The sequence below is a fragment of the Dipodomys ordii genome, unplaced genomic scaffold, assembly GCF_000151885.1.
Source record: "Dipodomys ordii isolate 6190 unplaced genomic scaffold, Dord_2.0 Scaffold97, whole genome shotgun sequence".
Classification (NCBI taxonomy): Eukaryota; Metazoa; Chordata; class Mammalia; order Rodentia; family Heteromyidae; genus Dipodomys; species Dipodomys ordii.
Window position 1 is genome coordinate 8,319,625 of NW_012267313.1, and position 24,139 is coordinate 8,343,763.

At 38.1% G+C, this 24,139-nt stretch overlaps 1 protein-coding gene across 1 annotated transcript in view; it reads left to right on the forward strand.

Moving 5' to 3' along the window:
* Pde7b (phosphodiesterase 7B) overlaps positions 1-24,139 on the forward strand; it is a 308,928-nt gene that overhangs the window by 90,866 nt on the left and 193,923 nt on the right. Inside the window, exon 2 of the mRNA XM_013026804.1 lies at positions 7,088-7,148. Coding sequence (XP_012882258.1) covers positions 7,088-7,148 — 61 coding nt within the window. The remainder of the gene's footprint in view (positions 1-7,087; positions 7,149-24,139) is intronic.

The following is a 24,139-nucleotide window of genomic DNA, read 5'->3' on the forward strand; positions in this document are numbered from 1 at the left end:
CAATCCTCCCCGCCCCCCCCACCAAAGTTGTAAAGTTCATTTTCGACATAATGTCTTGTACATCTCATTGTTGCAAAGGGTCCACCTGTATCCCTATTTAAAAGATTTGTTTTTCCCCTTCCTCTCCACAAATTATACCAGCATCAAATACAGTGAAAGTAGGGGTTATACTGTGGGGGAGGGACATACAAAGCAACAAAGAAATAATCTTATAAATGTGTTAGAAACAATTGCATGAAAGAAAAAAAAACATTTGTATACATATCTTAGGGTTCATTTCCTTAACATCACCTTATCTGACCTTTTCTGCTTGACTCATACATATACTAGATAATACAAATAAGGGAAACCATGGGACCTATGTTTCTTTGGGCCTGGCTTACTTCACTTAATATAATTTTTCCAAGTCTTTCCATTTCCTAACAAATGGGCCAATGTCATTCTTTCTGATGGAGGCATAGAATTCCATTGTGTATATATACCACATTTTCTTGATCCATTCATTTACTGAGGGGCATCTGGTTTAGTTCCATATCTTAGCTATGGTAAATAAGGCTGCAGTAAACATAGTTGTGCTGGTAGCTTTAGTATGGTCTTGTTTGTGATCATTTGGGTGAATGCCCAAACGTGGGATTGCTGGGTCATAGGGGAGCTCTATGTGGAGTCCTTTGAGGAACCTCCATACTACTTTTCAAAGTGGTTGAACAAGTTTACACTCCCACCAACAATGCAGTAGGGTTCTCTTTTGTCCACATCCCCTCCAGCATCTGTTGTTATTAGAGTTCTTGATTTTTGCCATTCTAACTAGGGTGAGGTGGTATCTCAATGTTGTTTTGATTTGCATTTCTTTTATGGCAAGGGAGGTTGAGCATTTCTTCATGTGTCTATTGGCCATCCTTCTTTCCTCTTCAGAGAAGTTTCTCCTTAAGTCTTTAGCCCACTTAATTATTGGGCAGTTGTTTAAGAGAGCTTTTTTTTTATTGTCTTTAAGTCACTGTACAAAGCAGTTTATGAATGCAGTAGATCTTGATCCCTGTCACCTTTTCAACATTCTCACCCCTTCCTTTTCTACCTACCACTTCCCTCATTTTCAATTTTGTAATTCTTGTCTGCATTCTCCTATTGTTCACGGAAATTATATAGTTTTAACTTTAGACTGCTAACAGCTTTAGAAAATCAGTATTTCCATTTTTATTTAAGTCGACAAAATATAAATAGTATGCATTTGTGTGATATGATGGAACACTTAGAAATGTCTACATTATGGAATGACTGCATAAGCCAATTATCACATGTATTATCTCACATACTTGCCAGTTTTCAAGGTGACAGCACTGAAATGTACTCTCTCAAATTTTCAACTGTGCAATGTGTTGTGATTGCTGTAGCTACAATAATATATGATATAACTTTTGAATTTACTCTCCCTAACTGAGAACTTTATGTCCATTAACCAAAAATTTTAACTGCTCCTCTTCTCCAACCATGTATAAGCGGTTGCCATTGCACCCTCTGCTTCCATGAGGGCAATGTTTTTAGATGTCTCATATAGGCGAGGTCATATGGCACTTGCTTTTCTGTGCCTGGATTATTTCATTCAGGATATTCTCCATGTTCATTTGTATTATAGAAAATGCCAATGTCCTTCCTTTCTTCCTTCTCTCCTGCCCTCTTGCCTTCCTTCCTCTTTTCCCTTCTTCCTTTCTTTCTCTTTCTGTCTCTCCTTCCTTCTTTCTTCCTTCCTCTGTTCCTTTCTTTTTCCACATTGTGGGTTGAGTAGGCAGCACTCTACCATTTGAGTCATAGTTCCTGATCCTTTTGCTTTTAGTTTGTTTTGTAGAGAAAATCTGGCACTAACTTTCTTGGGCTAGCCTTAGATAATGATCATCTGTACTTCTACCTCCCAAGTAGCTGAGATTACGGATATTGCTACCGTGTGCCACCCAGAATTTTACTTTTTATGGCTGAATAATTGTCATTTTATATTTATGCCACTGTCTACCCATTGAACCACCAATGAACACTGAGGTTGATAATATACATTGGTTATCTGACTAATAGATGCAATATTTTTCTTTCCTGATCCTAGAGCTTGAACTCTGGGCCTGGACCTTTTTCCTGAGCTCCTTTTGAACAAGGCTAGTGCTCTACTACTTGAGTCACATTGCCATTTCTGGCTTTTTCTCTGATTAATTGGAGATAAGACTCTTATGGACTTTGCTACTCAGATTGGCTTCAAACCATGATCCTCAGATCTCCTCTTCCATAGTAGCTAGGATTATTGGCATAAGCCATTGGTGCCCAGCTGAATTTTAAATGTAATATAAAAAAATGTTGGCCAAGGGATTAATAACCAATTCATTAGATAGATAGATAGATAGATAGATAGATAGATAGATAGATAGATAGATAGATAGATAGATAGGTAGAGAAGTAGATAGACAGACAGATAGGTGTGTGTACATGTGTGTAAGTACATATACATATATGTATATAAGCATATAAGTATATATTATAATGAAAGTATGAAATAGTAAATATACAACATTTAGAATAATGCTTAGTCCATAGTGTAGATGTAGCAAATGTTAAGAATCAACCAATATTTAGTCTATGTAGTCTTCCAAGGCAGCTATAAAGCAATGAGGCATCTTGGGAACATCGATGATGAACGTGATTTGATTCTTCATGTTCTGTACAGGAACTGGGTTATATACCTGAATTCATGTGCAGCTTATTCTATGTGCTACAGAAGGGCAGCATGAGCCAGGATGATGTCTCTGTTGCTAGAGAGGCCACAGCCCCTTGGATGGACACTGCAAAAGCTACCGCCTGATTTTAGGAGTCAATGTTCTCTGGCAGAGATGGACAGGAACAAGGTAGTCTCCGTGCTTCAGATATAGAAGACATAACAATGATAAAGTCCCTAATGATAAATGAGAACCTAACCATTAGAATTCTGATGAACAGGACCAGGCACAAACTCGGGGTCCCTCAGTTAAAGGGTACTAGGCCAGGAAGTCCCAGCAAACCTTAGGACATGTAAGGAGAAGGGATGCAATACCTCAGACCCCAGAAAGATCCATAGGTATCTTCCTCTGTGGCAGAAACTACAGTTTTCTGAGACCAAGACCCCCTGGCTTAGCCTAATTAATCACTTAAATTGAGTTATCATCATGGGTAGCACAGAAAGCAGGAGACTGGCAGCAAAACCCAAGTAAACACTGGCATCAATGAGAAAAATCACTGGAAAGAATCTGGTTTCTTGCAAGTCCTAAGTACAATCAGATTCCCTTCTGGGCACTGCTTTAAAAAAATCTGCTCCATCATCAGGTAACTTTACAAAGCAGGGCAATTAGAGAGCTGCTTAAAGGTGTCTCAGCTGTTTCCCACACCCAGAGAGACGAAGACCAGGAAGGAGACTGGGCCGTCCTCATTGGAAAGGCCCCTGCACCTGCCCTTGCTGCTTGATAATGAACTTGTCTAGCCAATGAACCCAGGCAGGCCAGGACTGTTCAGGAATGCATGCATCACGGGAGCTGCAGAAAGTACTCCTAGCTGTATGTACATACACACAGGGACAAGAGCAAGACCCTAAAGGACTGCACAGACACAACCTTGGCCTACTGTAGCCATAGCTGCCAACCCTGCCCTCAGGAAGGTCATGCGGTGAAGGAACAGCTCTTCCAGGCTAGCACACTGGGGAGCAGTGTTGTTAACCAAGGGTAAGAGACTACTCCCAAGTAATGTCCTTGTGGGACCCAGGGTGTACAGGAAAAGAGCCTCCTAGCACTTGGTTCTGCAAAAGCTTGGAAACTTAAGAAACCACTGACCCTCCACTTTCAAATAATTATTAACTCTTTCAGCTCATAAAAATACCACTTTAAAAAGTACGTGAGGCAGAAAATAGATCCTGGTTATTTGAACAGACTTAACCTTTGCCAAATACAAACCGATCAGGAACAGTTGGATTAGTTCCATGGGCCATTAATCCATGCATTTGCTCCCTGACCCAACTGGGGAGCACATAATCAACAACCCCATGTTACTTACAAGGAAATGAAGTCCAGAGAGATTAAGTGTCATGATAAAAATCACCCTAGGTCTGCAGAGTAGCTGGGAAAAGCTCTTGTGCTAGGAGCTCTTTCATTTGACCTCAACAAACACCTCTTGCATTCAGAATTCCATGCATCTGTACAATCTATCCTCTTCGGAATTCCAGGCTTCTGCACAGGCCATCCTCTTGACCCACAGTAGTGTCTTCTTCTTTGGACCCCTGAGCCAATTGTTCATCTCCTTGCACACAATGTGGATCAGCCTTAGAAATGGGATGTCTTGGAAATGATGGAGTCATCTACTCTTCTCTCAACTCACCCCTCTTAGTGTAAAAGATTCTTGTAATTAGGTATGAAAACCAGAAGTTCTCACATCCAGGAATTTTATTCCTTTCAAATTACTTTGTCTTATATGAAGAATAGTTATAACAAAGGCTGATGGAAATGGAACTAGCTAAGCTGTGAACTGTGAAAGAAAGAGGGACACCAGTCTCCCCAAAAGCAGTTATATAAGACTATTGGTACAACCATGCTTCATGCCATGAACCATTTTTTTTTTTGGTCAGTTGTGGGGCCTGAATTCTGGGCCTGGGCACTGTCCCTGAATTCTTCAGCTCAAGACAGCATTCTACCACTTGAGCCACATCACCACTTCCAGTTTTCTGGTGGCTAATTGTATATAAGAGCCTCACAGATGTTCCTGACCAGGCTAGCTTTGAATTGAGATTCTCAGATGTCAGCCTCCTGAATAGCTAGGATTATAGGCCTGAGCCACCAGCGCCTGGTACCATGAGATATTTTTATATTCAAAGGATTATATATGGTGGCATATTATGAAATGTTTTGCATAGAAAGAAGTTGAGAGAGTAACTCAAGACAAAAGTAATGATAGACTCCTGCCCATAATCCCAGATATTTGGGAGGAGATGATCAGGAGGCTTGTGATTTGAGACCGGTCCAGGAGGAAAACAAGAAGTCCCCATCTCAACTGGTGGCATGTGTTTCTTATCCCAACTACACAAGAGGAATAGGTAAGAAGATTGTGGTCCATGCAAAACGATAAGATCATGTTTTAAAAGTAACTAAGATTAAAAAAACAAAACTGCTGGGCTCAATTGATAAAACACCTGCCTAGCAAATACAAAGCCCTGAGTTCAAAACCCCAGGACCATAAAAAATATTATTATGGAAAAATCTGGAAATCCTTGTATTTCTTCTCTATATTTCAATTTCTTCAATTCCTTCTTTCCTTCCTTCCTCCCTTCCTCCCTTCTACCTTCCTCCCTCCCTCCCTCTCTTCCTTCCTTCCTTCCTTCCTCCCTTCCTTCCTCCCTCCTTCTCTCCCTCCCTCTTTTCCTTTCCTTCCTTCCCTCCCTTCCTCCCTTCCTTCCTTCTTTCCTTCCTTCCTTCCTTCCTTCCTTCCTTCCTTCCTTCCTTTCTTCCTTCCTTCCTTTCCTTTCTTCTGCCAGTCCTGGGGCTTAAACTCAGGACCTGGAGGCTAGCCCTGAGCTTTTTTGTTCAGGACTAACATCCTATCACTTAAGCCACAGGCCCACTTCCAGCCTTCCTTTTTATTTTTTTTTTTTTGGTGGGGGAGAGGGTGGTGATCAACTGGAGACCTCATGGACTTTCCTGCCTGAGCTGGCTTTGAACCACAATCCTCAGATCTCAGCCTCCTGAGTAGCTAGGATTACAGGTGTGAGCCACACTCATTTTCCATTCCTCTTTCTCCTACTGTATAATTGATGCCTTATTAATATTATTATTTTCATTTTGCTTTTTCTATAAATTAATATATTTATAAATATTTTAGATACTTCAAGCTCATATAAAATGGAGATCTTTTTCCTGGTTTAACTTTCATGTGGCTTGCATACAACATATGTTTTATATAAAACTGAAAATCACATATTGTGATTTAAATACTTTACAATTTGAATGCTATATGTTTTATATATTTCATGTCTGAGTATATGAAGCTCTAATTCATTTTAACTGTCAAATAGCATTCTAATTTTGAATGGTATCTACATTTTGTTAATCAGAATATTAAAGTTGTAGATCAAAAATTCTCTAGTTAGAACTCTAGAAAATTACTTGCTATAGTGTGTCAGATTTCTCCAGTGATTTTATAGTTTTGTACTCCAACCCACTAAGTGTGAAAGTTTCACATTTCTCTACTTTCTTGGAAACATTCTATAATAATGAAACCTGAATTCTGTCAAAATGCTTACCTCAAAAGAAACCCCATTTTATATATAATTTGCTCAATCCTGATTGTGGACATTGCCACATATAATTTCTGTATTTATTAATTATTCAGATCCCCTGTGAGTTGCTTGAGTCCTTTATCATTTTTTTCTAACTATATTATTTTTCTGGCTTTTATTTATATGTTTTATTTATAGTTAGGAACTAAATATGCCAATTGCATCCATTACTTAATATGGCCTATCTTTTCATAACTTATTGGTTCTCTAGAGCTTGCTTTGCACCTATGTCTTCACAAGCAAGTTTACACTAAAATGTAGATAACAAAGTTGACATTTCTATGAGTTGTGGATGCAGAAAAACATTATAAACACCACTGTTACATTCTGTTATTTTTTTTCTTGAATGAATTTAAAAAGCTAAGAATTGGCCACCTAGCTATATGTTTGCTACTCTGTATGCTGATTGCAGAGTGAGTCGCTTAAAAATTATAGAAGTGAATAGAACCAACTTGGAGAGCGATCGATTAGCCTCTGATCCTTTGGCCCAATGCAATGTGCGTCTTCCATGGCAAAAGAAACTATTAGCGCAAAATCACCTGTAGGCAGGAACAGGCAACAGGCAGCAATGGTCTATCCCAACTTACCTCCCAGATACTTTACTACTAGAGAAGTCCCTTCTTACGACAAAAGGTTCTAGCATCGATGGCTGAACAAAACAAGAGTAGAATGAACTATGGTCATCTATATTTACATGGACGTATTTCCTTGAGTATCCTGACTCGAAATATTAAAATAATTACATCTATTTTTCTATTTCAGAGGTGTGGCGAAATCTTGTTTGAGAGCCCTGACCAGAATGCCAAATGTGTTTGCATGCTAGGTAAGAAGGCTTCTCATTTTGCATTTATTAAGCATGTTGATGTCCTGTGGAGTCACTGTTCTGTTGCCTTACTGTCTCTTGCTCTATTTTCAAGAGAATTGGAGGTTGTGTGGGTTTATAAAGAGCTATAACACAGTTGTGGAATGTTACATAACAACAACAATGAAAAAAATATTTTGATCCACTAAGTGTGGACCTGCACTTCAGAGTCATTCAAAACTTTTTTGGATCATCAATATAAACAGAGAGTTGAGTATTGTGGATTAAGAGGACTCTGGTCAAAAGGCAAGAAGAATCCCATTGTTCCCAAGTCAGAAATGTTTAGACTGATCTTAAGCTATGAAGTATTTACAACACATAAAAGCTGTGGAAGAAATACACATTTGAACTAATCTGAAGTCAGCACAATTACCCACAATGCATTTGTAACAAATAGCAATGCTGTCGTAAATAATCATTTGCTCTTATGAGAGGGTACCTCATCATTGCCTTTTGAGACCTCTTCATTTTTTATTTTGCTAAGAAATAAAGGTGGTATTATTTTCCTCATTTTGTAGGTTAGAATAAGTAGATAATACTTATATACTAGCGTCAGTGTGGTCAAAATTATGGTCAAAATGGTCAAGTCATGATAGGAAAGTTTCTAAAGTATAAAATTTTAGTTCTAACATTTAGAATTCATATAAAGCACTGAAGTATGTTGGATGAACTTTACATTGGCTATAGCAATAAAACAAATAAAATTTTAGCTTCTTTTATTCACTCTGGCCATTTCATAGCTTGATAGATTATCCGTAAAATAATCCCAAATAAGATACTAGAGACAGGGAATGATCTCAGTTATTTATAATTCAAGATTTTCACACAAACAATCCAAGAATGCTCATTATTTATTTAAAATACAAAAGATAAATCCAGGTACAGTGGTTTACATCTAAAAAGCCCAGCTACTTGGGAGGCAGAGATCATGCACATCAAAGTTCAATGCCAAACCAGGAAAAAGTTAGCAATACTCCATCCCAATAAATAAGCTGATCCAATTAATAGTTGCTCATAATCCTGCCTATGTGGAAGGGATACATGGGAAGATTACAGCATCAAGCTAAGACCAAGAAAGACACTACCTGCAAAAGAACTAAAGAAAAAGGATAAGAGGCTGAAAACATGGCTAAAAACATGTGGTATCTTTATTTTCTTTTTGGTGGGAATGAGGTTTGAACTCAGAACCTTATGCTTAATCTGACTGATTGCACAAGATTTCAAAATAGGAAAGTGGCTATATAAATTATTTTTGTTTTACCACTACTGTCTATCAATTGCAATTGAGCACTCACCTGACAAGTAAAAATCCTTCCTACGAATCTTCTATAATTAGGTCCCTTATTCTAAGCAAATTATAAGATGTCTGCCTTTTCATTCTTGTTTGGCAAGAACAGTACATTGTCTAAGAAAACATTCATCATTACCCTTGTGGATTTCATTCGTTTATCAGATTTTTGTTTCCTTTAAAATATAGAATTAAAGAATATATATGTATATATATATATATATACACACACATAGAAGCATGAGAATGGAAATTTTATTCATTTGAGGACATATAAGAAGAATGCATGTTCATTTTTACTTTTAAATATTACCTGTTTACAACCTATAATGCTGGAAGCTAAAGCTATGCATAGTGAAAACTACCTGTGCCCTCAAGGAACTTACATCTAAGAAGGCTTAGACTGTTCCTACTTAATCATTCTAAGAGGATTTCTGAGACCTTTTCAAGATTTATAAAGCCCTTTGAATTAGTAGATGAAATAATACCAAAATAAAATTATTTGCGGCATCAATAGATGTGGATCATCCTGCGATTAGCAAGTATGTTCCTGAGGGCGGGTGTTTAACATCAATGTGGTACACGGTGATAAGAAGAGAAGCTGAGTGGCTCAGTCACTTGAAATCCACAGGAACAGTTCACATGATAAATAACTGCAGCACTAAAACCGAGACATCTTCTATTTTCTTCAAGAAAGAATATCTGTATCAACACCCTCCACATACACACACACACACACACACACACACACACAGACACACACACACAGACACACACAAATCTCTTCTACATTTTCTGTCTTAGTAGTTCATGGCTTCCTTTAAGACAGACCTGACATGGTATTCTTAGGACTTCTTAGAGCGTTTCTTCAGAAAACTTTCTATCTCCAATGGCAGAGGATTCAAGGTCTGATAGTTAAAAGGAGAATTATGTTTTTCAAGTGTTGACAGGTATAAGTGTATTCTGTATTTTTACACATAATTTTCTGACACTTTTATGAGTTAAAGTTTCCAAGCAATAACACCAAATATCTACAGCCTGCATGTCTACAAATACTTCTTGGTATTTAGTCTGCTCCAATATCGAGATCCCTGTTAGAATCTACCCGAGACATCCTTGTCATTAAATTGTCAAAGTCTTGGCTCTCCCCCTCCAGCCAATTCATCTCTGCCCATCCATACTTCAGGTTTGAGAGACTGCCAGGATCCCAGCAGTGCCCCGGTTCCAGAACAGCTGGAGATGGAATACAAACTAGTCTAGCTGGGGTCATATTTGCAGGTCTTTTCTCTCAGTCTTGAATCCTCAGATCAGTCTGAAAAATGCAGTTTATGCTTTGAATTGTCTACCTCGTGACTTCCATGCATCCTCATTGAAAATTATGTGTCTGGCTTATTACATTCAATGACAAGGAAGTGTAAAATTCACCTTGAAGTTACTCCAAAACACTGCATTCAATGCAATATTAAGTGAGAACAAATAACTGTTACATATGTTCCTTACAGAGACTTGTTTCTGGCTCCAGGAGAATAATTTGTGTTACATATGAAGGTAATGGGTTGTATGTGGAGCTGGCTGCACTAATCATTAGTGTTTTCTATTCCTTAATATTGTCCTGAGAAGGATAATAACCAAATTAAGCACCAAAGTGTAATAAATCGTTGTTTTTCTTCTTTTCTTCAGGATTAAGTTAGTGGGTTTCAAGCTCACATCTCCTCAAACCAGTCCCCTCCTTTTTTAAAATTACGCTAAAGGAATACTCTTAAATTCAAAGTGGCCTCCAAAATCTGTACAAGTATAACCACGTATATACAAGACATATACCTTAATTAAGTGTAGTGAACTGAAACTAAAAGAAAAAGAAAGTGGACAAGCAATTCTCTCTTGTCATATAATCAATGTATACTGTATAGTAAATTATAAAATAATGTTTTCAAAAGTATAGGAAAAATATTGGTTAAAAGAGTCAGGTAGATTTAAGGAAACTATGAACAATGAATAATGTCAACTCAATTCTTACTTAATTCGTTAACCTGTTCTGTGAAATGACCCATCTTGGGAAAAGAAATCTCACAAAAGAGAATTTTGGGTCAAACTTGGTGCATCTTTCTGCTTCTTTGTGTCCCTCATTCTCAGAGAGAGATTCTCTAAAACAGAAATTCTTAATTTATCACTTAAGATGCTTTTGGCTCAGTTTCTCTATCCTCTTTATCAAGGTTACTTTTTTTGGGGGGGAGGGGTCCGGTCATGGGGCTTGAACTCTGGGCCTGGGCGCTGTCCCTCAGCTCTTCAGCTCAAGGCTAGCACTCTACCACTTAAGCCACAGTGCCACTTTCGGCTTTTTTTTTCTTTTTGCATATGTGGTGCTAAGGAATCGGACCCAGGGTCTCAGGCATGCAAGGCAAGCGCTCTACCACTGAGCCACCTTCCCAGCCCCTCAAGGTTACTTTTGTTTTCTAATTGGGAATATTCTGGAACTCTGCCTCTGTTTCACACCTGACCCCAATCCTGCTGAGTGGTGTGGCCACTTGAAGGTACTCAAAGAACCCGTTTTCCTTCCTGTCTCAGGTGGGGATATTCATACTACTCAGATTTGGGTTGAGATTTATTATAAGTTATTAAACTAGATTTATAATTTTCAGAGTAATGGAATGGTAAATTAATCCTTTGAAATCACTTTACAAGAGCATAGGCATCTTTCTAGCCCTGGATCTGGAAGGAAAAGAAGCTGTGCGTTTGAAAAATCTGCTTCTTCGTTTTAAGCTCCCACTGATAGTTTTCCTACAACGTGGAAATAATAACATCAGTCCCTCATAGCCTCAGGGTTTTTCCAGTGATAGAAGGAAATGTTCTGTGAGGAGATGCCTGTTAGGAAGCCAGCCCTGAACATCATTACCCCATCAATACGTTGAGGGATACATAATAAATCATGGAACATTTTACATTCAGAAACAGATTAATTATTGATTATGGCATTGGTAGTTTATAGAAAGGCAACTGAAAAGCAGTATTATTTAGATCATCATAAATACAAATATGAAGGCAATTTTTAAAAATAAGAAACCTATTCTTCAAAGTTACGTGATATGTTGACAGCAAAACCCAACATTCAGGTAAACTTTGTTAATCAAATTATATCAAGTTCCATCCATCTTCAAGGTAGTGAGCTAAACACTAGAATCCAAAGACCAATGGGGCACAGATTATACGCCGAAGGTTTCCAACCCATCAAAAGATTCTAATCTTACTTTGAGGCATGCAGTAGGAGCTCATGAGTGAATGGTTGGAGGAAGTGCGTCTATCTGGGATATAAAGACACGTGGATTCAGATACAAAAGTGAAGCAAGTAGCAGTATTTTCAGGGATCCAAGACGAAATATCAGGAATCTGGGAACTATAAAAATAATAGTAAGTGATTCTGTTCATAAAGAAGAAAAAAGAACATACTGGAAAGAAATTTGAGAACTGAGTGTAGAGTACTTGACTATTATCATAAGCTCCAAAAAGAACAGAAGTTTTTTTTGTTGTTGTTATTGTTTTATTTTAAAAAAAAAAAAAAGCTCTGGCTTCATTCATTTAGTAAGATAGCATTTTTTAAATTTTAGTTATAAGTATTATTGAATATGCTATTAATTCATTCTGGATAGGTACTAATAAGTACAGACATTAACTACGTACTTGAGAATTCAAATAATTTTAATCAAATGTGTTCTTGCCTCTGATTACCTGAACTCTAGGTTTGATTTTATTAAATACATGTTGAGTCTATCTTCTCCCATTGGTATATGATATTATAGAATCTCAGTTAAGAAGCAAGACAGAGAAAAGTTATACCTTTCTTTTTTTAAAGGTTTTCTGGAACCTCAACACCTAATAAAATTAGGAAGCTTTTTATATTAATTCTTTGTTCTCATTTCTGGCCCCAGTTTATGAGTTTTCTATGTGGACATTTTTTGTGGCCAATAGAGAGCTTCTTAAATTCATAATCTATTCTAAGGCAAAATTAGATATACACCATAGTAGAAAGAATAATTCCATTGAAAGGCTTAGTACCAGCTAATTACTGTGCAGTTATGGGCAAGTCACCTAAGGTCTTTACTTTTTTCTAAAATGCAGTAGTAAGTACTAGCAACAATTTTATCTAAATCTGTTGAGGGTAAAATGACAATAGAACAGCAAACTTTTAGAAATTCTGTAAATATAATTTTATTAATACGATAGCATTTTTGTAAGCCCTTGTATTTCATTTCATATTAGTTACAGTGTTTTTTCTTTACACAATTGACTTCTTTGGTATGTTTTTGATAGAAAACTATTTCGATGGGTTTGAGTATTTTCAAGTGTTTACAATTTAGAAATAATATTAGAAATAACATAAATATAAGTAGAATTATTACCTGAAAATAGTATGAAAGTTTTAATAGTTGACATAATAGTATTAACATATGATAGTAACAATAATAGGTTATTAAATAAAGCTTATGTAAGCACTTTTTCATATACACTTGATTTTAAAAATAAGGTTTCTGTTGAAAGACAAACATTTTTAAGTTATTTACTTTGAATTCATCAAGGATAGAAAATATCAGAAGTTTGGCCGGGTGCTGGTGGCTCACACCTGTAATCCTAGCTACTCAGGAAGCTGAGATCTGAGGATCGCGGTTCAAAGCCAGCCCGGGCAGGAGAGACCGTGAGACTCCTATCTCCAATAAACCACCAGAAAACCGGAAGTGGAGCTGTAGTTCAAGTGGTAGAGTGCTCGCCTTGAGCTGAAGAGCTGAGGGACAGCGCCCAGGCCCAGAGTTCAAGCCCCACGACCGACCAAAAAAAAAAAAAGAAAATATCAGAAGTTTGAATTATGTTTAACTTGTACATACAAAGTACTTCACTCATAAACCTTAGATATATTAACTCATTCTTCCTGTAGGTATGTTGAAGTAATAAAACTTTTGGAGAGTATTTCCATAAACACACAGTGGAAACACCTTCCCCCCCACCTGCCCATAACTCTCCCAAGCCTTGATTTATCTTTTCATTGTACTTTTTTTCATTGTACATATTTTTATATTTGTCTGCTTGTTCCATGCTGTTCTCCAGCTTCACACCAAAGCATACTTATAGACACAGAATGTGTTCATTACATGATGAAAGGAAGGACATTGTTTTACTCCCACTGAGTATCAACTAGAGCATCTAGCTAATAAGAATTTAACTTTGGCCCAGTGGGCATATGCTGATACATTTATGAGGACCATATAAACCTGTAAGGCATAACTGAGTCAGGTTGATCCAACATTGACAACTCTCCTGTAACACAGCCAAGGCCAAGGGTCAGCCCCTGCATGGATGTGTGGCAGTTCCCTCAGCCAATTGATGTATATCCCTGGATAAGAAAAACATAGGTCACAAGTAAGCCATCAGAACCTATCCTAAGAGTAAAGAGATGAGCAAATATGTCTGAGCACCTTGCATGTCCAGCTTTCTACTTGTGTGTGCTATAAACATTCATAGAATAATGAGGAAGGCAGAATCGGTTGCCCCAGTGGATTCTTGGGTAGGTAGAAGAGGGTGTCCAGAAGACAGAAGGAGATCCATTATTTTTGTCTTTTCTGGATTTATAAAATACAGATTGTTTTCATCCTGAGGATTATGGTTGAAAAGTTCTAGGTAATCTTGCTGCCTTCTAAAAATGTATATTTGGAAATCAATATTACTTTCATGGGGGAAACAACTTCATACTTTACAGTTGGTTTCTGTGGAATGTTGTTCCATTTCCACAGCAACAAAATGCCACACTTTTGAACACAGCTGAGCACCAGGGCTCAGGTGAGAGCTAGCTGAAAAATAACACCACAAACAAAGATCAAACTATTAGAAGGGAGGCTGTCAAACCCCAAAGTGCAAGATGTTTTGATCTTAAACTCCCTTCATTTTCAGCCTAACGGTAGAGCAAGGGTCTTTCAGTGATACCTATTACCCTTCGTACAAAACTGTGTTTCAGAAGTTTGTGTAATCAGCAAACATTTATAGGCACATGCTGTGTACTTGTTCTGGTTTCTGCCCTTGGAAGGCAGAGTTAAAAGGAACTCATTCTATTCAACAGGAGAATAATTAGCAGGACAGCAGAGGGCAAAAAGTGTCATGGATCCAAGTGGCAGAGACCTGAGGTAGGGCATTCTTCTGAAAAGAGGCTTCTCTGCGAAAGGGAGGCACAGATAGAATGGTACCTGTCAAAATCCCGACTGAAGAAGGACTTCGTGGGATGTTCTGATGGGGGGAAAAGGAAGTGGTAGAAACTGATAAGGTTTCTGAAGAGACAAGAGAGTCATTGCGAACCTTCAACCTGTCTGTAAGAAAAAGTGGTCAAGAGAGACTGGGAAGAATAGAGACAGAGTGGAGCAGCCATCAAATCACTTCCATTTTTAAAAAGAAAAAGAAAGTGTGATACTTTGAGGGGAACAAGGAGAGGAGGAATAGAAGCAAGCATCAAGGTTAGTTTGAAACTAATAAGTAATGTCACATGAAATGAAGAGATCAGAGGTGTGTGTGTGTGTGTGTGTGTGTGTGTGTGTACATACCCACACTGTTCAGAGGGCTGAGGGCCGAGGTTAGCAACTGTGAACCAACATTGCAACACAGCCCATGCTTTAAAACTAAAAATGCAGAAAATTCAAACTATAGCTATTGCCCAGTATACATGTCAGAAAGTGACTACTCTCTGCTCATAAAGGCCCTCCCCTCTCTTTTCTCCCTAGCTGCCTCCTTTCCTCCTCTTCCTCCTTCCCATCCCTCGTCCTCTTCCTCCTCCGCCGCCAATGGCTGCACAAGGTAACCTGCATGGGGATGCTTCCTCACCCCCATACTACAAGTACTGAATCCCTCCTCTGTGCTCCAGCCAGCTAGGGTGTTCTCTTATTTATCTTTCTACCTTAGCACCCACCATTGACTTCCAGTTCCAAAGAAGGGCAAAAAATTCCTACTGAAGATATGAGAAACTTCTAAAACTGTGTATTCATCCCTAACCCTTTCCCACCAGCTGATGGTGCCTCTAGAAAACTCTTTCCTCGCCTGTCTTGGTCTACAGAAGAACTCCTATATAGAGTGTTCCCAAGTAGTATGAACTTATTTGAAATCTAAAATTGCCAATGTATCTATTCACCTTTGACCGCTCCCATCAATACAATCTCTCATTCCCCAGCTGCTTACCCCATGCCCAGACAGTTTCCCTATCCCCTGATACCTCCACCTAATCATTACCTCCCAAGATTCTATCCTGACTAGTTTTTATCACTAGTCCTTAATTTTAAAGTTTACACAAAAGAATTTGAAGAGTGTCTGCTCTCTCTTCCCCAGTTCTGTCTGTGAGGTCTCACCACACTGTCACACACAGTGTTCTTCATCCTTTTGGTTTGTTCACTCTATAGCAAGACCCACCAATTATAGCTCACAGACTAAATCTGACCTGTCATCTGTCCTATCAGAACATAGACATGCTCATTCTATAGAGTTGAGAGGTAATCTCCAAAGCCTGATATGTTTACTGGGTGTTCCTTTATAGAAAAAGATTATTGATGACAGCCATAGATTATTCCACTGTGTGTATGCATATGCATATTTGCACGCCTACCTTTGCACACCTGTGTGACTAGCCATTTATTCAATATCTCTGTAAATTTAGGGATTGCTACAAATAATGCTGTTATTAAGATCTTAGCACGTGTCATTTTGTGCACAAAATGCTATCTTTTCTCAAATATCTACCCAGAACTGCAACTGTAGGGTCATACACAGATATCTTCTCAGCTTTAACTGCTTTTATCAAATGTTTTCCAAAGTAGCTTTGCCAGTTTCCCCTCCCAACCAGCTGCGTGTGAAGAGCCCAATAAACAATTTACTGCTCAGTAATTATCCCAGAGTAAAAGTTAGGATGCATAATTCATCATTCAACTCAACACAAACAACATTTTATGTAATAGCCTCTAGTGAAGATTATGATTATCTTTTAGGTAAACAAATCATCAGCTTGATGGTAGCAATAAAGCAGGTAAGTTTTATTTGCTGATTATCAATGAGCATTTGAGTTGAGAGAGTTCAATGAGTTTATAGCCTAAATCAAAATAATAGTTTGCCCACAAATAAGCCTAGTAAGGATCACCTATCCACAGTGGAATATAAGCAAAACCCTAGATCATAAGTAAAGCATCTCTCTACTGGGCCAGTTGGTTTTTCATTTTTTTTATTTCACTACAAAATATACAATTTTTATAGATCTGAAGTTATAGTATTAATATGGGAAGTTATAATATGAATATGGGAAGTCAGCATGAAAAGCAACAGAGAATTTGGAGAACAGTAAAAATATTTGGTACAATACTACAATGATGACTATGTCAAAACCCAGTCTATGAACCAATACCAGGAGTGAGCACTAATATAAATTATAGGCTCTGGGCAATTCTGATGTGTCAATGTTTGCATTTATTCATTGTGTCAATTTGTTCATTTAACAAATATTCTACCCTGGTAGGGGATTAGGATAATATGTCTGTATATATGTGAGGGTAGGTGGCCCATTTTCAGACTTCCCTCTCAATTTTGCTCTTAAAAGTGCAAAACTACAGCTGGGCACCAATTGCCCACACCCGTAATTCTAGCTACTCAGGAAGCTGAAGTCTGAGGATCACAGTTCAAAGCCAGCTCGGGAAGGGAAATCCCTGAGGTTCTTATCTCCAATTAATCACCAAAAGGCTGGAAGTGGAGCTGTGCCTCAAGCATTAGGGCACTAACCTTGAGCACAAAAACTCAGGGACAGTGCCCAGGCCCTGAGTTCAAGCACCAGGACCAGCACACACACACACACACACACACACACACACAATGTCAAAGACCTTCCTGTGGCATATCTACATCCAGAAGACAAACATTATTTTTGACTACTTCAACATTGCAGTTAATAAATCTAATTCTAAGAAATCAATAGTCTAGACACTTATTATGAAATCACATAAGCATTTACAGTCTCAAGCCCTGCATGTTTTTATTAGCATATATCAATTGTAAAAAAGACTTCATTCTGATATTTCCATAAATGCACATAATATACTTTGATCCAATTCACCCTTATACTGTTTTTTATTTTTGTTTGTTTGTTTTGTCCTGTCGTGGGGTCTGAACTCTGGGCCTGGACGCTGTCCCTCAGCTCTTCAGCTCAAGGCTAGCGCTCTACCACTTGAGCCACAGTGCCACTTCCAGACTTTTTCTTTTTGCTTATGTGGTGCTGAGGAATCGAACCCAGGGCCTCACACATGCAAGGCAAGCACTCTACCACTGAGCCACCTTCCCAGCCCCAATTCACCCTTCTTTTGCTCTTTCTCATCCCTCCCCCCACAGGTTGTTTTCATGAACTTTATACACACTTACTCTAGGAATGAAGCAGCAAAGTACTTTCATTTCACTCTTTATCAGTATTGGATATAGGCTTGTGGGGACAAGAGATCTACATTTAGGCAAAAATATCACCACTGAGCTGAAGGAAAGAATTATAATTTACCAATAAAAACATTTCAAGAAATGCATTTGTCTTTGCAGGTGGTAGAATGAGGCATGATTGTAGTTTCCTTTTTTGATCTCTTTACAATAACTAAATATTCACCAAATAGTAGTTGTCTTATAATAAAAGAGAGTTCAGGTTATTTCTCTTATTTCTAAGGAAACAAAGATTATTTCACACAACTTGTTTGTGCTACTAAAACCCACACATGACAAGTGTCGAAGCCCTGATAATTCTCTCCTGTGGAGGGATATAGAGTATATGAATGGAAATGTGGTATAAAACAGGACTTGGGCTGTTTTATAACCAGTGGGCTACTTACTACATCCTAGTGATAGAAAGCTTAACTTATAAATAAGGCACAGTAATAATTAGTAATAACATAGAACCATTCTAACAAGAAGTGTTAATAAAATTGCCAGCACCACCAATTTGTATGGGAGTCATTATTAAATAAAATAAGGGTTACCTGTACACTATATCCTGTTTCTATTACAGTTGACCTGATATTTAGGCTACCTACTGTGTGACTACTGGATGGGTACTATATGTAATATGAATACACTGGACAAAAAGATGCTTTTACCTTCTGGATGGAATAAGAAAGGCGAGGCATGGTATTTTATTATACTACTCAGAATGGCATGCAATTGTTAAGGATTATTTCTGGAATTGCCCATTTAATGTTTCTAGACCATGAATAAATGAAACTTCAAAAAGTAAAGCCACAGATAAAGGGGAAATCAGATTCGGGGACAGGTCCTGTAAGGAATGTAGTAATCGGGAAAGGGATAGAAGTATTATTTCAAATTTCCAATAGATAACCAATCTTTTCCTGAGGTAAGCATAGGTATGCTCACCTTGCTTGAGCATAGCAACCATGCTGAGAAGAAGGATACATAAACAAGCCCAGAAAGCACCAAGAAGAACAAGAGAAGAAGTAAGGAACAGAAGATAGATTTTAATGTCATTAGAGATGAGGATCCCGAGAACATTTTTTTAACCTGGATATCACCTGATCTGACTACCACTTAAAAATGCCTGACATATTATCATTTTTAAAAATTGACGACACAAGGAAAAGCAATTGTCCTGAAGTGAATATCAAAGGATATAATCAAGGAAATTGTGATAAACAGATTGAATACCATGTGTTATATATGCTCCAGATAAATAGTGATTACTGTTCATTTAACTTACAAAGCTCACTAAGGACAGCTCACTTTTCAGTAGTTAGGCCTCAAAAAGGAAAAGTGATTGGCCAACTTTCCCCTAGAATGCTTTCCTCCATGAGAATTCCTTCTTGATTAAATCAATATTTAGCATAGCTTTTATTTATTTTATTTATTTTTATTGAAAATGTGATATACAAAGACACTGCAGTTACCTACATCAGGTAATGAGTACATTTCTTTTTTAATAGTGTGACATGTCCCCTCATTTTCTCCCAGTGTTTTCCCCCAACCCCTCTCCCACACAAGTTGTATAGTTCATTTTCAACATAGGCTCTACAGATAAACTTACATACAAGACAAAAGGTACAGAACTCAAAGGAGAAAAAAACAGAAAACAAAACCAAAAGGCAAAATAACAAAAACCTCTTGTTTCCATTCCTTGGCGTTCATTTCCATTAAAAAATCATTTTATATGATTATATATGATTATATGCATAAAGCCATTGAACTGTTGTGATCTTCTAAGAATATCCTCCTTTGGGCTCAATGTGTGAACCAAAGAAAGACTGAATGAATGGGATTGCATGAAACTGAAGAGTTTCTGTATAGCAAAGGACAAGATAAATAGAAAGCCCACAGAATGGAAGATTTTTACTAGCTGTGCACCATACATGAGCCTCATATAGTTGGCACTCAAAAAATTAAATCCCCCAAAACAAACACTCAAAGAAACAACAACCCAACTAATAAGCCTCAATGGACTAAAGACTTAAATTAAGACTTCTCAGAAGAAGTAAGAATGGCCAATAGACACATGAAGAAATGTTCAACATCTCTGGCCATAAAAGAAGTACAAATCAAAACAACATTGAGATCCCACCTCACCCATTTGAATGGCCATTATCAAGAAAACTAACAATAACAGATGTTGGCAGGGATGTGGCCCGAGAGCACTATTGCACTGTTGGTGGGAATGCAAACTTGTTCAACCACTCTGGAAAGCAGTATGGAGGTTCCTCAGACTAAATATATAGCTTCCCCATGACCCAGCAATTCCACTCCTGGGCATTTATACAATAGACCACAAACAAGGCCACATTAAAGCTACCAGCACAACAATGTTCAGCACAGCATTTTTTTTACCATAGCCAAACTATGGAAGATGCCACTCAGTAGATGAATGTGGTATATATAGACAATAGAATTATATCCTTCATCAAAAGAATGACATTGCACCATTTGTAAGGAAATGTAAAGACTAGGGGGGAAAATTATACTAAGCAAAGTAAGCCAGACACAAAGAAACATAGGTTGCATGGTTTCCCTTATTTGAATGTGCCTATGAATCTTCAAGTAAACACAATGGGTGGTAAAAGACAAAAAAAAATTATACTTGGAAATGATAAATTAGACAGGACTCCAGCTTAGCTTTTATTTTAATGAAGAGGAGGCTCTCTGTGTTTCTATTTTTCCCTTTATGACTACCTATCTTCCCTAAATAGTAGCACAGAGTCACAGTCAATGCTTGAGGAGATTAGTTTTATTTTAAAAGAGAGAGAGAGAGTGAGCCTGAATTCTTGGGAATTTGTGCACCACAGCCCCACAGATGCCCTTAACTTAAACAGGCATCATTTGGGGTTGTATCATGGTGGCCTTGGGAGTGACTAGGTGGTTCATTGTGGGCTTGGGGTGATGACATCTCTGAAAGCCACATTGAATGCCCTGGTGTTAAGGTTTACACAGAAAATGTTTCCCAAAAGGTTTATGTTCTAGATGATTGGCCCCTAGCTGGTGTGCTAATTTGGGAAGTTCTACAAATTCTAGAAGATGGGAGTGAGCTGGAGGAAATAGGTCACTGAGGGTGGGTCCTTGGGTGCATCTTGTTTTTGATCTCTTCTTGTCTCTCTCTTGGTCTCCTGTCCCTCATAATTAAAAACTTTCTTCCACCATGATGTTTCCCTCAATCTTATAAAATCAACCAAGCATGGATTGAGCCCAATAAAATTGAGCAAGATAAATCCTTTCTGTCCAATATTTTGTCTCAACAATGCAAGTAGCAGACTGGCCTAAAAGTCCTTTGGTGGGTGCTGTCAGTTAGGAAGTGAAAATGCATTTCTCTCCTCTCATCTCACTTCATTTTAACTCTGAGGAAAATTTTGAAGCAATTTTTTATATTAATGTTTTTTTATTGTGAAAATACCATACAGAGGGGTTACAATTACATGAGCAAGGTAATAAATAAGTACATTTCTTATCAAGCATTGTTGCCTCCTCCTTTGTTTCCCCTTACTATCCCCGCCCTCCCATCACCCCCCAAATTTGTAAAGTTCATTTTTCCACATAGTATCTTGTACATTTCATTGTTGCAATGGGTCCACCTGTATCCCTATTTAAACAATTTGTTTTTTCCCTTCCCCTCCCCAACATCAAATACAGTAAAAACAAGGGTTATACCGTGGAGGAAAGACATACAAAGCCACAAAAAACACCTTATAACTATATTAGAAAAAATAGCAAGAAAGAAAAACCATTTGAGTCCTTATCTTGGGGTTCATTTTGCCTAACATCAACTTATCTGACCTTTTCTGCTTGTCTCAGACATATATTAGTTATTGCAAATAAGAGAAACTATGGGACCTATCTTTCTTTGGGCCTGCCTGGCTTGCTTCACTTAATATAATTTTCTTCCAAGTCTTTCCATTTCCTAACAAATAGGCCAATGTCATTCTTTCTGATGGAGGCATAGAATTCCATTGTGTATATATATATACCACATTTTCTTGAGCCATTCATCTGTTGAGGGGCATCTGGGTTGGTTCCATATCTTAGCTATGGTAAATAATGCTGCAATAAACACAGTTGTGCTGTGTTATGGTCTTGTTTGTGATCATTTGGGTAAATGCCCACAAGTGGGATTGCTGGGTCATAGGAGAGCTCTATGTAGAGTCTTTTGAGGAACTTCCATACTACTTTCCAAAGTGGTTGAACAAGTTTACACTCCCACCAACAATGAAGCAATTCTTAAGAAAGTCGAATTTGTACAGAGTTTACAAAGAGAAACTTAGCCCCAAAACACAGTGCATGATTCTCCATCCATCAACTATAATCCTAGAACTATGCTTGGTAATAGAAATAGGAAGAAATTAGTGATGTCCCATCCCCTAGCATTCCTACTTTCTAGTCTTTTGTAGCTAGCCTCCTGAGCGTTCTAAGCTAAAGTGGTAGCAGAGAAAAGACTATGACTCCTTCTTTCCCTGCAGTGGCATTTTTCTTAAAAATATGTTGATATTCTAGGACACATGTCAGCCTGGAGCCTGGTCTTCCTCTCAGAGTTGTTTTATTCTTGTCCTGGTCGAAACATTGAAAGTTCAGAAAATTTCCTAACCAGTAGATTCTATAGAGAATCTAGAGGTCTAATTTTGTATCCTATCTCTCCCTTTAGATTGTATGCCATAACTTCCCAGTGTCTCAAGTTCCTTCTTTCCAACACATCCAAAAACCCCACAAGTAGCCCCAACAATGAATTTGAATAAAGTAAGGTGAAGTAAATAAAGCGCCAGGAGTTGGTAGATATTGTCTAGACCAAAGCCAGCTGTTTGTGAGCACCGTTCACTCTCTACAGAAACCCTGATAATTTAGTAAACTAGCTTTGCCTTCATTGAAAGGTAACTAAGTCAATAGAATTTCTAGCACTAGAATTATAGCTTTCAAGTTGCTAAAATATTGCATAAAGGAGTTAGCCCTAAACTCTGTGAGCTCAGAGCAAATGCAGTAACATCTCTGCAACTAGATGCCAAGATCAGACATGAACAGCAAACGCCCTTGCCATTTGCTTCCTAATAAGCTGCTGAGAGTCAATGTCCATAATTGTCCTTTTTCATAATTAGAAATGCTTAATTTTATATGAGCCCAAATGGTTTGGCTTATCTGCTTTCCCCAAAGTATATCCTGTGGTAAATCTCATGACAGGATAAAGACTGGGTGTGACAAAGAGATTGAAAAGGTCTTGGGAGAAAGAACAGAAAGAACAATTAAAAGGATCTAGTGTGCTTGGGCAAGACCTGAAGGCCCACAAAGACTGTAAATTTCCAGACCAAGTAGGCAAAGAGCAGAGAAAGTCTATGACTCCTATAAAAGTAGTTTCCTCTTCTCTTCTAAAAACTTCGAAAGACTTACATGTGTTGTGAGGAAAGTCTTGCCTTTTGGCAACACTGAAATGGATTCAAATTCATATTCAAACTCAATTTAAACAGGTTTTCCATATACTGTGTGTGTGAGGGGGGGGAGGGAGGGAGGGAGAGAGGGAGCTTTGAAAAGAAATTTCTCTTAAGGAGGAAACTGATTCAGGTTCATTGGCATGTAACCATATTCCAGAGTCTTCCTTGGTTCATTAGAGAGCACAAGGCCTCAACGATGAAGAGATAAGATGACTAGTTCCTAAGCAAAGCTTGAAATGTTGCCACCATCTGGACAGAGTTTGCTGCCAAACTTTTATAGTAAGGTTGAAGTACTTCCATTTTCTTTGATTTCATGAACTTCAAGACCAGTAGCTCTAGCAGGTATCTGCAATGCCATAAAAACCTTATTAAATATACTGCATATGATTTCATGCTGCTCATTGGCTTATCCTGATTCATTCTTAATGGGGAAAAGCCCAGGAAAGAAAGACGAAGAAGAGGGCTGGGAAGGTGGCTCAGTGGTAGAGCGCTTGCCTTGCATGCCTGAGGCCCTGAGTTCGATTCCTCAGCACCACATAAGCAAAAAGAAAAAAGCCGGAAGTGGTGCTATGGCTCAAGTGGTAGAGCGCTAGCCTTGAGCTGAAGAGCTGAGGGACAGCGCCCAGGCCCAGAGTTCAGGCCCCACGACCGGACCCCCCCCCCAAAAAAAAAGAAAGAAAGAGGAAGAAGAAATGAGCAGGGAAAATAACCCAGATGAAACAATG